Source organism: Fukomys damarensis, unplaced genomic scaffold, assembly GCF_012274545.1.
Source record: "Fukomys damarensis isolate Sample0158 unplaced genomic scaffold, DMR_v1.0_HiC HiC_scaffold_35, whole genome shotgun sequence".
Taxonomy (NCBI): domain Eukaryota; kingdom Metazoa; phylum Chordata; class Mammalia; order Rodentia; family Bathyergidae; genus Fukomys; species Fukomys damarensis.
Window position 1 is genome coordinate 9,957,264 of NW_022900947.1, and position 14,272 is coordinate 9,971,535.

The 14,272-nt window shown below is 37.5% G+C and overlaps 1 protein-coding gene across 4 annotated transcripts in view; it reads right to left on the reverse strand.

Moving 5' to 3' along the window:
* Window positions 1-14,272, reverse strand: part of Fbxl5 (F-box and leucine rich repeat protein 5) — an 81,529-nt gene that overhangs the window by 32,444 nt on the left and 34,813 nt on the right. For 2 of the 4 annotated variants that reach the window (XM_033758805.1, XM_010641868.2), the window contains one exon: window positions 4,011-4,226. In XM_033758805.1, coding sequence (XP_033614696.1) covers window positions 4,011-4,226 — 216 coding nt within the window. Of the gene's footprint in view, window positions 1-4,010; window positions 4,227-7,347; window positions 7,368-13,818; window positions 13,916-14,272 lie in introns of those variants that run through there. The other 2 variants (XM_010641865.3, XM_010641867.3) reach the window with 2 other exon arrangements.

The window sequence follows — 14,272 nt, forward strand, 5'->3', positions numbered from 1 at the left end:
ATATTGCTGCCAAGTACCATCCAATAGACAGGCAGGCTTGTAAAAACATTACAGCATCCTCATACACCTTATTCAACAGATCTGCATTGTGTGACTTTGGGCTCTTCCTCAAAGCCTCAACTACCATGCAAGGTGACCATTTTGAATCCATTCAGGATATCAAGGCAGCTGCGACAGAGCAATTAAACACTTACACACACACACTCACATCCAATACTGCTTCAGATAGCAGCAAGCATGCTGGGATGTGTTCAAAGCAAGGGGGAGTATCATGAGGGAGGTCAATGGCAATGTGTTGTTTTATACTAATAAGTTTTTAATTAAACACACACATTTTTTCAATCACATTATGTATGTGAATATAATGTAATATAAAACCCAGAGTACAAAGGAGTATTCAATAGAAAAATGAATCTCTCTTCCACCAGAATTCATTTCCCTACCCCACTCAATTTGACAACTCCACCCCAAGTAATGAAATATCTTCTAGAAGTTATTAATTGTCTACTAGTAGTATTCCTTCTGGAGTCTTTGTTTCCCTTCAATCCATTCTCCTCCCTGCAGCAGAACAGTGAAACTTTCTAAAACAAAATTTCTAAGTGAAAGGTGGGTACACAGTAGCTAGATAGTTTTGTTACTTAACAAGACCACATTTCAAATATTTCATAATATATAAAACTATGCTAGTCACCTTCTCATTGCTGATACAGAATACAGGATGTCTGCAAAGTAGAGGAGAGATTTTTGGTTCAGAGTGGTAGAGGTTTCAATCCATAATCAGCTAGCTCCAAGGCAGAAAGGCACAATGAAAGAACCAGAGCAGAGAGGAGCTGATCACAGCATGGCAATGGCAGGCAAAGAAAGTGAAGGGAGGAGCCCCAAAGGTAAATAAACTTCCACCCTCAGGGTCTGCTCTCTTCTGACCAAGCCCTACCTCCTAACAGCAAGCCAGGTATGATCCTACACAATCCTTTCAAAATCCCCACTTTTCTGGGTTTGGAGGGACATCAAGATATAACTAACAACATTCCACTAACAATATTCCACTTGTAGGCCTTCAAAACACCCATGCATATCACTTTATGCAAAATACATTTAGTCTAAACTGGGCATGGTGATGCACGCCTGTAATCCCAGCACTCAGGAGGCTGAGACAGGAGGATCGCTGTGAGTTAGAGACCAGGCTGGGCTACACAGTGAGACTCTGTCTCAAAAAACATTTAGTCTATCTCTAAGAGGTGCCAAAGTCTTATCAGTTCCAGCACTGCTGAAAAGTCCAAGTCCAAAGTCTCCTCTAAGACTTAGAGCAAATTCTTAGCTGTAAGACCTTGTAACAATCAAAAAGAAAGTTAAATAGTGCCAATATACAATGACACAAGGTAAACATTCCCATTGCAAAAAGGAGAAAGAAAATAGAAACCAATGGAACCAAAGCAAGATTGAAACCCAGCAGGGCAAACATAAAACCCTGTAGCTCTGTGTCCAGCACTCAGGGCAAGCTGCAGTGACACATGAACTTCAAATGGCTTGGGCAGACTTGCCCCTACAGCACTGCTAGTTCTCTCTCTCATGGCTTCTCTCTTGGGTTGGTTTTGCTCATTTCCTATAGCTTTTCTCACATTCCACATCCCTGGCTTCTCCAACTTCCTAGAGTCTCTTGTAAAAACATTACAGTGTCCTCATACACCTTATTCAACAGATCTGCATTGCATGACTTTGGGCTCTTCCAAAGTCACACTGCACTGCAGTGTCTGTTTGACTCTCACACAGGCAAGCTGCCTGACTGACTTTCAACACCTTGTTTCAAAATCTGAGTGGAAGCTTTTTATAACTCTTGCATTCTGCACCTATAAAACCAGCATCACATGGATGATGTCTGCCACCAGCTCCAGCGGTAGCCAAGCCCCCTTTAACTGCAACTGCAGAGGCCTCTGAGTGCCTAGATGATTAGGCACTGTAAAGTGAAACACAGGGAACCAATTCCCTTAGCAGACCGTCTAGAGCTAGATGCACTAGGGCTTTCTTCTCAAAGCAGTCTTTCACCTTTGCAATCCTCAACCTATGAAATCCCCTTAAGCCATTTTTCCTAATGTGCTAATCCAAAGTACTTGGCTTCTTTTAATCAGCCAAGTTCTTCTCTGCTTCATCTTTGCAGACACTTTCTTTCTGGCAAAGCTGCTAACTTTTAAAATGGACTCTTGGCTCTTCATTTTCAGTATAAACCTGACTTACACCACCAACCACCACCACCACCTCCACACCCGCTCCACCAACAGCATCCAAACCACAGCACCAACATTGGGCAGCCTTGAAATTTCCACCAGCAGATCAGTCCACTGCCCTTAATCTCAGTCTCTTGCAAAGTCTCCAGACAGGAGCAAAATGTAGACGAATTTTCTATAAAAGAACACACATGGTCTGAGTCCAACTGCCAATGGAATCTACACTCTCAACTGAAACCTCTTGAGCCTGGTTTTTATTGGCTACATTTCCATCATCATTCTGATCTTTCCAACTCCAACCTAAAATTTCCACTTAGCTTGGCTCACAATCTGCTACAGCTGCTCTCCAGCTAGCATCTGCAAACCTTTCTAAAAATCTAGTAAACCAGTTCTAAAGGTATCTAACCCACATGCTCAAGTAACATTACAATGATGATTCTACTCATGATACCAAAATCTCTTAGTCACCTTCTCATTACTGAGACCCAATACCCAACACACACAAATTAACAGAGGACAGGTTTATTTTAGCTCATAGTTTGTAGAGGTCTTAGTTCATAATGGCTAGCTCCAAGGCAGAAAGGCACAGTGGAAGAACCTGGGTGGAAGGTAGCTGTTTGTAGCACAGCACACAGGAAGGAGAGAAAGTGAAAAGAAAAGCTGGGAAAGGGAGGCTAAAACCTATCTACATCCCACTCCGCTTCTGACCTGCCTCTTCTGATGAGGACCTACTTCCTAACAACAATCCAGCTATAATCCTCCATAGTCTCATCACCTTTCTAAAGCCTCACCTTTGAGCTCATGAGGCTTTGGTGGGACATCTAGATATAAATCATAACAATAATTAACAGAAAACTTGTATCATTATCCTAAACTACACTAAAAAAAAAAAAACAACTTCATTTTATATAACTAAAATTATCCTGTTTACCCCACTTCCTGTAAAAAATATAGCAAATATACTTTTTATTTATTGATGCCAGGAATCAAACCCAAATCCTCACATATGCTAGGCAAGCACTCTACTGCTGAGCCACATCCCCTTCCATAAATTTTAGAAAAAGGTAAAATTTATAAATTAAATGTATATTCATTCCAAGTAACAATTTTACCTTTAGTATCTACAGTGATAGCACTCCTTTGCAATTCAGGAAATGTTAATACAGTAATTTTATGGTAATTAAAATTTCAACTTACAAAAAAACTTTAAGACTTGGTGAGTAGCATTCATTATAAAATTTTTAAATAGTTAACAGAAAAAACTGACAAAAATTTTAACAAAAACTAAGCCAGATTTCCTCTTCTAAATGGTCCTGAACTTCATCATCTTAGTCCAATTTTAACAAGAAACCTGCTGAATCGGTTTGGTGAAAATCTTCTACCCTTGGCATCTATGTATATCAACATCTGATCAAATTCCTCCTCCCTTGCCACTCATCCTAAATATCCTATCACCCTGGCCTGCATTTAGCAAAATTCCTACAGAGCTGATCTAGCAAGAATCCTCCTAGCCTTGATGTTTCCTCTTGGTAATTTTCCATCTACTGACCCCACCGTCTTCCCTGGCTATTTATCCCTCTTGATTCTTGCTACACTCAGGGCTGAGCCAGATTTCTCTCCCATACTGAAAGCTGCTCCACTGCACCTATACCTCTTGTTAAAGTCTTCCTAAATGTTTAACAACTGAAAGAATATTTTTAACATAACAGGATTAATAAATTGTTAACAAGTTGTCAGTAACATAAGAAAATGTACAAATTGTGATGCATACCAATTTTTGTAACTTACCTTAACATTCTTCAGTCCCTTTTCAAAAAGGCTAAGCATCTCAGAGAGTTTATTGTCAGAATGTACATTATAAATGGTCTGGCTGCGTTGTTGAAGTAAGCCAATAATGTATTCATTTTCAATCTGCTCATGCATTTTGAACTCTTTGAAAGTAGCATATAATGACTGTAGAAGAGCACGGAAATCGTTGTTGTTGGAAAAGTTGGTTTTAGAAAGCTGAATAAAGATTTTAAAAGAAAGGCATAATAAATACATGCAAACATATAACAATGTACTAATAAAAAATTCAAATGTATTCCTATTTAATAATAAGATGTTTTCCTTACACTTGATTATGTTAAAATACAGATAAAGAAAATTCACAATGTTATAATGGTATAATTAAAAACTATACTAGGCCAGAAAGATTTTGCTTTGCATTCTGAAGGATCTGGTGATACAGAAATAAGATGATACACAAATCACATAGCTTCTTTAAGTAAAAAGAATTAGACCCAGTTCCTTCCAAACTACAAATTCCATTACTGTATAATAAATATCAGCAGGTATACTAGAGAGATACATATTAAAACAGTGTGCTAGGATAATAAAGTGCTTTCTTTTTTCAAAATATTCTTTAATAATTTTATAATTTAAAAATTCAAAAGTATCCTATTATGGTTTCTTCAGACTCTAATATCAAAAGGAGACTGATCTGTTTAGAAAATAATTATAGTCAGGAGGTGGTACACACCTGTAACATCAGCACTCGGGAGGCTGAGGCACAGGATTGCCACAAGTTTGAGGCTAGCCTGCGCTACACAGTGAATTCAAGGAGAGCCTGAACTACATACGGAAACCCTATCTCAAAAAAAGGAAATAATTATAAAATATTGATTAAAACATTACCAAATAATTTAGTTAAGTTTGTTTGCTTGTTTTTTAAGAAAACTGGCATAAACATTTTACAACTTCTGGAAACTTAGGACACCAATGAAAAAGTAAATACACTTGAAGGAAAAATACAAATCAGAAGAAATATACACACTACCATATTCTTTAATTCTAATATTCAACAAAAGAAAAATGCCTGTTACAATGTAATTCTAATATTTTTACACCTAGTGGCAAATTAAACTCTGTTTAAAACATACAAAGGATCAAGAACCTTGCTTCAAGTTAAAATTTAAAGTACTATTCAACCTCTTCAATACATGTATCAAAATCCACATTCTATTCTATCAAGTCTAGTTTCAAAACTCATTTTCAAAGGTGAAATTTGATTAGGTTAAACACAACAGACAGTGGCTGGGCATGGCGGCACACACCTGTAATCCTAGCACTCCGGAGGCTGAGGCAGGAGAATCACCTGCCTCAAGACCAGCCTGAGCTACATAGTGAGTTTCAGGTCAGTCTCAACTACACAGTGAGACCCTGTCTCAAAAAGCCAAACACACACACACACACACACACACACACACACATCAACTACACTGAGAGCCTGTCTCAAAAACACAAACACACACACACACACACACACACACACACACACACACTAAACAAAAGAAATTCTAACACCATGCTTCCTAGCCTTGCTTTCTAAAGCCTGATCTAGCATTACTAAAATCTAACCTGTTCTGTTGCCTGTTCTTAGCAAACCTGTGGTCTGATGACAGAGCATCAAAAAAGATGATACACAAACTTCTAAAGTAAAATTATTCTGTAATACACGATAAAACTATCCCTTTTTTTAGACAGCACACAACTCACTTTGTAGTTCAGGCTGGCCTTGAACGCGTGACAACCCTCCTCCCTCAGCCCTGGGATTAGAGTCAGCGCCACCACATCAGGCAGACCTAAGTATCCTCTATAAGAGACAGTGTGAGCCTAGCATGGTAGCACATGCCTGTAATTCCAGCATCTCAGAAGCTAAGCAGGAAGCAGGTGCACCATAAATTCAATTCAGCCCGGCCAATTTAGCAACTCATTTAGACTCTGCCCCATAATGAAAAAATGCTCAGGAAGTGTTCAGTGTAAAGGCCCAGTACTGGGAGGAGTGTGGGGGAATGGTAAACAGATCGGGCATTAAAAGTAATTTATAGAGAACCAATTCTAAAGTCAGATTTCCAAGGATCAGATCCCAGATCTACCATTTACCTAGCTGTGTAACCTTGGTTAATTTCATTCTCAATGTCTTAGTTTCACCCTGGTCTTAAATGTGAATAATGAAAAAATACATGGCATAGTATTTAAATGTTAGCTATATTTTGAAAATTAAACATTCAATTTTATAAATTAATGAACTTTTTACTCTATCCAAATATTTACTGAGAAGATAGGATGAACTGTTCCTGGTACTTAGGATACAAAATGAATGAACAAATGAAAAATATCTATTCTTACAAAGTTCACATTCTCATGAAGGAAAATTAAAAAATGAATAGTTCACCACAGTATATGAGTAAAGGGCCAGATAGTAAATATTTTACCTTCTTCAGTGTGTATGGGCTTTAACAACTATTTAAATCAGTTACAGTAGCAAAAAAGTAGTCATAGACAGGCAAGTAAATGGTTGTTGTGGCTGCGATTTCCAAAAAACTTTGTATTTACATACACATATTTGAAATTTCATATGTTTTTTTCCATGTCACAAAATATTATGGTGATTTATTTTAATGATGTAACAATATAAAAACAACTCCAAGATCTTGATCAGATAAAAATAATTGGCCAGGTCGATTTGATTAAATCTACATTGTAGATTTTTAACAATGCTAAGAAATGACATTTCCATTTAATGAGATTAAAACAAAATTCATTAGTTGCTAAATGTTGCAAATATTATCAGTGTCATTTCACTTAAATAAAACCCTCAGAAAGTCTCAGTAGAATTATGACATATATCAAAAGGAAGTATTAATAACATACAAATGGCAAAAAATTAAAAGATGCACTCATACAAAGTAAGGAAGATAACATTTTAAAAGATATGCCGCCAGGCAGGGCTTGGTGGTGTAAACCTATAATCCCAGCACTGGGGCAGAAAGATCACCAGGAATTCAAAGCCAGCCTGCACTATAGTGAAGTCGTGTTTAAAAAACAAAAATAAAATGCCTGCAATATTGCATACCTTTCACTGGGTGATTGGATTCTTTCAGATTCCAGAACAGCCTATGGTAAACCCTGGTTCCATGGTACAAACTGAGAAGCAAATTAACTACATAAAAAAAACTACCTAGAAGGCTGAAGCAGGAGGATTGTGGTGAGTTTGAGTATAGCCTGGGCTAGAGTGAACGCAAGGCCAGCGTGAAATAGGTAACAAGACTCTGTCTCAATAAACAAAAACAAAATACTCTACCTTATAGAATTAATTAAGCACACTGGTTAAAAGCAGACTCTGGAGCCAGCTTGTGTACGGATTCTGCCAACAAGTTACTAAACATTCCTACATCTCAGCTTCTCCATCTTAAAAAAAAGAGTAATAATATTAACTACCACCTCCGTTTTTGTGATGATCAGCTAATATAGTTAAAGAACACAGACTATAACATTTATTGGCCCTACTTAGGCTTTTCCGTTGTTTCTGTATTAGCCCAAAACAAAACTAAAGCCCTTTAGAAAATGGTAATGCCATTGTGGAAAACAGTACAGAGGTCTTCTTCAAAGAAATTAAAAACAGAACTAGCACACAACCTAGCAATCCACTTCTGGGTCTATGTCCCAAGAAAATGAAATGAGTGACTCCAAGAGGCAGCTGCTCTCTCCTGTGCATGGCCACATTTACTCATCACAGCCGTGGTGTGGAGCAACCTAGCCTCAGTCCACAGAGGAGCTGACACAGAAAACACGCTGTACACATGTGCTCACACATGGACAAAACCAGAACAGCCACTGAAAAAGAAGGAAATCCTGCTGTTGGCAACATCACAGGTGAGTCTGGAGCACATTATGAGAAATGAACTCAGCCAGACTCAGGAAAGCAAACACTACACTATGTGGTCTTGTTTATATGTCAAATCTATTTTTCATTTTGGTACTGGGGATCAAACTCTGGACCTTGTGCTTGCCAAGGTAGGTGGAACCACTAAGCTAAACCCCTGGCCCTATATGTGAAACCTAAAAACTTAACTTCACAGAAGCAGAATGGGAGTTCCAGGGGATATGGTGTGGGAAAACTGGGGAAGGGTACAAAACTGAAGTCATAAAATGAGTAAGTTCTGGGAATATTTTGTACAGCAGGATGACTGTGGTGACTAACAACACGGTATTGTTTACTTCTAACTTGCATACGCAAGAGTAACTATTTATGGCAATGGATGCCTTAATTAACTTCATTTTGATAATCATGGCAAAAATGTATCTTAAACCATTAATTTATATACCGTGAATGTATACAACTGGGGTGGGTTTTGTTTGATCTTGTTTTCATAGTGAGCTACAATTCAGCTCTTTTTATTTTTCATTTTGAGACAGGGTCTAAGTCACTAAATTGCCCCAGGCTGATCTCAAAATTATAATCCTCCTGCTTCAGCCTCAAAGAGTGCTGGAATCACAAGAGTACACTATCACACCCAACAACAATCCTTACTTGTCACATATGTCTCAATAAAGGTGGAAAATAAATGATCAACATATTAAAAGTCATTCTTTGGCAAGAACAAAAGTCTATACAGGGCTGGGGATTTAGCTTAGTGGCTCCACCACATGCATCACAAGCACAAGGTCCAAAGTTCGATTCCTGGTACAGGGAAAAAAAAAGGCTGTACAACAGACTGAAGAAATAAGTTTCATTTGTATTAAATCTTCAACACCTGCTTATTGGATGAATATGAAAAGACTAGGAAAAATAAAACTCAAGACAAGTCCTTAAAAATATTAACTAAGACAGTTTTTCTCCATATTAAAAGTACAAATGTTTTTAATCTGGTACCAAAAATTAGAATATTCAGCAGTTGAAAATAACCAGAAAAACTACAACACATACAGTCTGACTCTAAAAATATGCCAGTAAATAAATAAATAAAAATATGTCAGTAGTTTTTTCAAATTTTTGTTTGCTTCTACAAATGTGTTCCAAACATATAGGCTTGTATGAGAAAAAATAAACCAGGACATAATTTGTAGGATACACTGAGCCCTAAAATATGTTAGGTACTATAATAGATGCTTTTAAGTATTATTTCTTGGAACAATACTAGAAAGTAGGTAACAAAGCCCATTTTGTAGATTTAGAAACTGAGGCTTGGAGAAATACAATATCCCAAAGTATGTAACTATTCAGCAGACAGTAAAATAGAGATCAGTTATCCATGACTCAAAACCTGTGTTCTTTCCAGAACATACAATGTTTGTCCCAATCATAAAGATACCTTTTTAGACCCAAGCGACTAAATGATCAGAAAATCTTGCTCTACAGAGTAATTTCTCAAACTTTGACCCCTAAAAGGAAGGGGCAAGGTCTGGAGATAGAGTTTTGGTTTTCATCACTGGAGAAGCGCTACTGACTTCTACTGCAGGAATTGCCAAGTAAAGCATCCTGCTGCATGCAGGCAACAGCCCCCTCTATAATCACCTGGCTCTAAATGTCTACAGTGCTTTGTGTGTGAAAAGCTGTTCTACGCAAGTATTTTTCAAGCACTGTGGTTTTTATTTTGAAACAGGGTCTCACTGTGTAGTCCAAACCGACCTGAAACCCGTTGCAATCTTCCTGCCTCAGCCTTCCCAAGTGCTGGGATTCCAGGGGTGTGCCATCACACCTGGCAAGCAGTGCACTATTTACCATAACCGTCATTATATAATGCAAAACAGTCTAAACCAGTGGTGGTGAACCTTTGACATGCATCCCACAGCAAGCACACACAGCCCTCTCTATCAGCACGAAAGCCAGGTGTACGAGTTGTTTTTCCTTAACTAAAACCTCAGTATTCAGGTTTAATAGCAGTGTTGACACTTATCGATAAGTGGATTTTGGGTTGTAGCTTGGACACGGGATCTAAAAGGTTTGGCACCACTGGTCTAGACTCACACATCACAAATACTTTCATCAAGTTTCAGTAAGAGTATCTCCCTCTTTCCATTTTTTAAATTGTTTTGATCTGCAAAATTGATTTATGACCTACTGATGGATAGATCATAAGAAATATTCTGAAAAACAATGTTTCTACATTGTAGAATATTAATGTTTCTAAGCCAGCTATGGTGGCACAATCCTGTTATCCCAACACTCTGGGAAGTTGGAGGAGGATTTCAAGTTCAAGCCCAGAATGGGCATGTAGTGAAAATTTGTGAAAATTAAAAAAAAAAAAAAAAAAAAGGCAGAGAAAGTCCTGGGTTCAATGCCCAGTATCACCACCACCACTAAGAAAAAAAAAGGTTCTAGTAATCTAGTAAAGTAATATACTTCACTGGCTTACAGATTCCACAAGGAATCTATACAGAATAAGGTACATATATATATAATCAGTAAGTAGTAACAAACAGCAGCATAGTATCTTCCATATTTTAAAAGAATTTATAACTGACTTTCTATCTCTACATTCTACAACCTAAAAAATAAAAATCTGGCTTCAAAATGACTCCCAAGGTGGTTTATTACTTATAGCCAGCCTGCTTGCAATTCCCAGTACTGTGCTACAAAAAAAGAAAAATAAAAAAAAGACAGGAGCGGTCCCGTAGGCCTGTAATCTCAGCTACTTGTGAGGGTGAAGCAGGAGGACTATAAATCAAAAGAAAAAAGAAAAAGAAAATATAAAGGGCAGTAATACAGCTCTTAGCAGGTGCAAGGCCCTTGGTTCAATCCAATCCCTGTACTTCCCAAAAAACATAAGCAAATATGTCACAAAAACTAAAAGATTACCACACAGGTAACTTACTTTCTGTATACTCAGCCAGACAATGCTTTCATTTAATCAAAGGAGATTTATACTCAGGAAAGAAATTCACAGTGACCCCACAGAGGAACTGTTCTGCATAAAATCACAAAGTTAGTAATAAGCAGCAGAATCAGTGAGGTAATGTAAAAACATGGGTTCAGGAGGAGAAAAAAAAAATCCCAAGATTAAAAATTCAGACTCTACTAATTACTACTTGAATAGGTTGTCTAACCACTAAGACTGTTTCCTCATTTTTAAATGAGGGCTAACACTTGCCTTACAGGGCTCTTGTGAGTATTAGAGAAAATTACGTCAGCGTGTAGTAAGAATTCATTAAATTTCCTTTCCTTGCTCTCCCTGGTTTCAATATAATATCCTCTCCACTAAAACTGACAATCAAGCTATATTCTTCCTATGAAACAAATAGCCTAGTCAAATTATTCTGAGCTTATGTCCTTCTTAGTTCTGGTCATTAAATATCCTTTATAAATAAACTGATAAAGTAAAAGGCACTTTTAATATCCTCACCTGAAAAAGTAGGGCACATCTACAGGCCTTCACCACTAGAATTTTTTATAACTGATTTAGGTGTAAGCCTGGGACTCCTTCTCACACCCTTACAACTTTTACCCACTCTGTTCTCAGAAATTATACAGAGAGACCTCGCCTCACAGGTGAACACAGCTGAACACATTCTTCCCTTCCTTCCCCATACAGCCTACTGGAGTCCCATCCTAGCACAGACATTATCACATATTAAATTGTGAACCACTAAAACACTGTCACCACATCTTACATGGCCAAGCCAAGCTACGGGACATATTGAAAGACACCAAACTGCATACTCAACTGGCAGAATTAATAGAGTTACATTTTCAGGAGTAGAGGAAAAACTGAAGAACTGGAAGAAAATGGAGAAAAGAACATCTCATGCAAATTTTTACTAAAATCACCTGAATTTGAAATCGATGAGTTAGCAAAAAGATTAGCAGACAGTTATCCAACAAACAAACCAAAAGTCAGAAACTACTATGGTTTCCCACTAAGAAAATTAAACAGTCCTAATGCTGACTTGGGTTTCCATCTGAATATCAGTAACTGCTTACATTAACAAAGCCTATCTAATCTAGGTTTATAAATCCCCAGTTATAAAACAGAAATATTCCCCACCTTTACCTGCCCTGCAAGACTACTGTCTAGATAACAAAGGTTTCCATAAGACCTTTTATAAAAGTTAAGAGAGCCAGGCATGGTGGCACACAGCTGTAATCCCAGCTCTCAGGAGGCCGAGACAGGAGAATGGCTCTTAATTTAAGGTCAGCCTGGACTACATTGAGAGTTCAAGGCTACTCTGAATTGCATGGCAAGACTCTATCTCAAAAAGCCAAAAAAATTAAAAACCAAGAGAAAAATCTATGAACAAAGTATTAAGTATCTATATCAATATTTAACATGGCCTACAACTACTTCAGAATAAACTAAGCAGAAAAATTATTTAATTCTAGTAAAAATGGATACTTCTAAAACATACTGTACTTAAAAAGTGCAATGCTGGAAATTAAGCCAACTTATTTATAGTTACAGGAGCATTAAGAGTCAAAATATAGAATATAGTAAATAACACATTTGGTACTGTTTTAGTTTGCACATAAAAACTAGTTCTCATTTTGGATAGTTTTACTGAAGGCTGTGATAGCAAAACTCCAGAGGACAGAAACAACAAACTATTAATTTAAGACTATTCAGCCACCGCAAAATAATTATTTTTCTTTTAGTATTAAAAAAAAAAAAAAACTAATGTTCTAGTTTTGCTCACAAAGGGTATCCCAAGAGATATTTCCACTGGCTGCAAGGATCAAGAAGAAATGATGATGTAAAATTCCTATGCAGCTTTTTTCATGGCTAAATCATCTTCATCAGGGTTCAGAAAATTGGAATTTTAATCTTAATGAAAAAAATACAATAACTTCATTAACTATATGTAGTTAATTAACAATTAGTGATAATTTTTTTTGAGCTATGCCAAGAATTAGTAACAATCATGATATATGATATGTCAAATTGCAAATAGTTTATTAAACTATGAAACAGGGAAGCTAAACTACTGAAAAAAATCTTTACTCTTTAAAAAGTCAACCATATATTCAAAAGTTCTCAATCACCACAAACAATGAAACACTTCTTCAAAATTTCACCGTAAGTCTGATAAACCTCATAAACAACTAAATAAAATTGTGATTATTCTGGGAGGTCACAATCAGTTGGAAAGCAAAGAAAATTTAGGAAAATGTGCACAAAATCTGCCATAAAATATCAGGTGATCTCTAGACTACCTCTCAATACAAAATAGAAAACCTAGGATTCAATGGCCCTCACTTTTTTTGGTGTATTTTTGAGACAAGCACTATGTAGTCCAGGCTGGCTTTCAAAGCACTACATAGGCCAGGATATCTTGGAACTCCTGATTCTTCCTGTCTCAGCTTCCTGAATGCTGGGATTTAATCTCTTATTGATTTTTGATTCCTGAGAAAATGAAAAAGGTCCATTTTTTTTCTTTCTTCCCATTAAAGGATACTGTTAGAACACACTTCAGAAGCCAAGAGAATAAAGACACTACAGCACAGATCATTGAAAAATTCAAATTTATGCTCATTGGCTTTTTGCTCAATGGCTTACCCATTCCTTAAACTTTTCCTGGGTAAGAGGTTCTCACCAGTGGCTGAGCCCTGCACTAATTGGGACAGATTTAAATTAAAATGGATGCTTGTCTGGGACCCCAGGGATTTGGGCATCAGAATTTTAACAGCAAACAAGTTGAGAACCACTATCCTAGAACGGTTCTAAGGTTTAAAACGACATCTGAATCAGTTTTTCTTCGTTTTGTTTTGTTTCCAAAATGGAGGGAGGGAGAAGATGATTGTGGAGCAGCTCTGCTAAGATCTCAAACTCAAACTTACCGCTTTAAATCGCTAGTCTTGAGTATGGCCTAGCACCGAACCCTGGGCGTCCTCTAACCGCCACCCCTGGGGGCTGTCGAAGGCGGTTCCGCTTAACACTATATAATTTCTGCAAGCAAAAAGTTTATTTCTGTGCTTAGTCGTGTGACTATATTACCTCCCTTTCCGCAAGAAACAGGATTGCCTGGAATTTTAAGGCTATTCCTGAGACATTCCCTGGACTAAACTGGCAAATGTGGGGAATTTTACTGTTTTCTTGGAACCCTGAGCCTCTCTCGAAAGTGCTCCTTCGGCTCACGCTGCGCCCAGTAAGAGCCCGACCACGCTGGGTTCCACCGTCAAACCAACTTTCCCCCAGGTCGCTTCTACAGAAGCCCCGGCTGACTTATAGCAAAATTTACATCGCGTAAATGCGGGGGGAGGGTAAAAGTTGCAAAAAAAAAAAAAAAAAAAA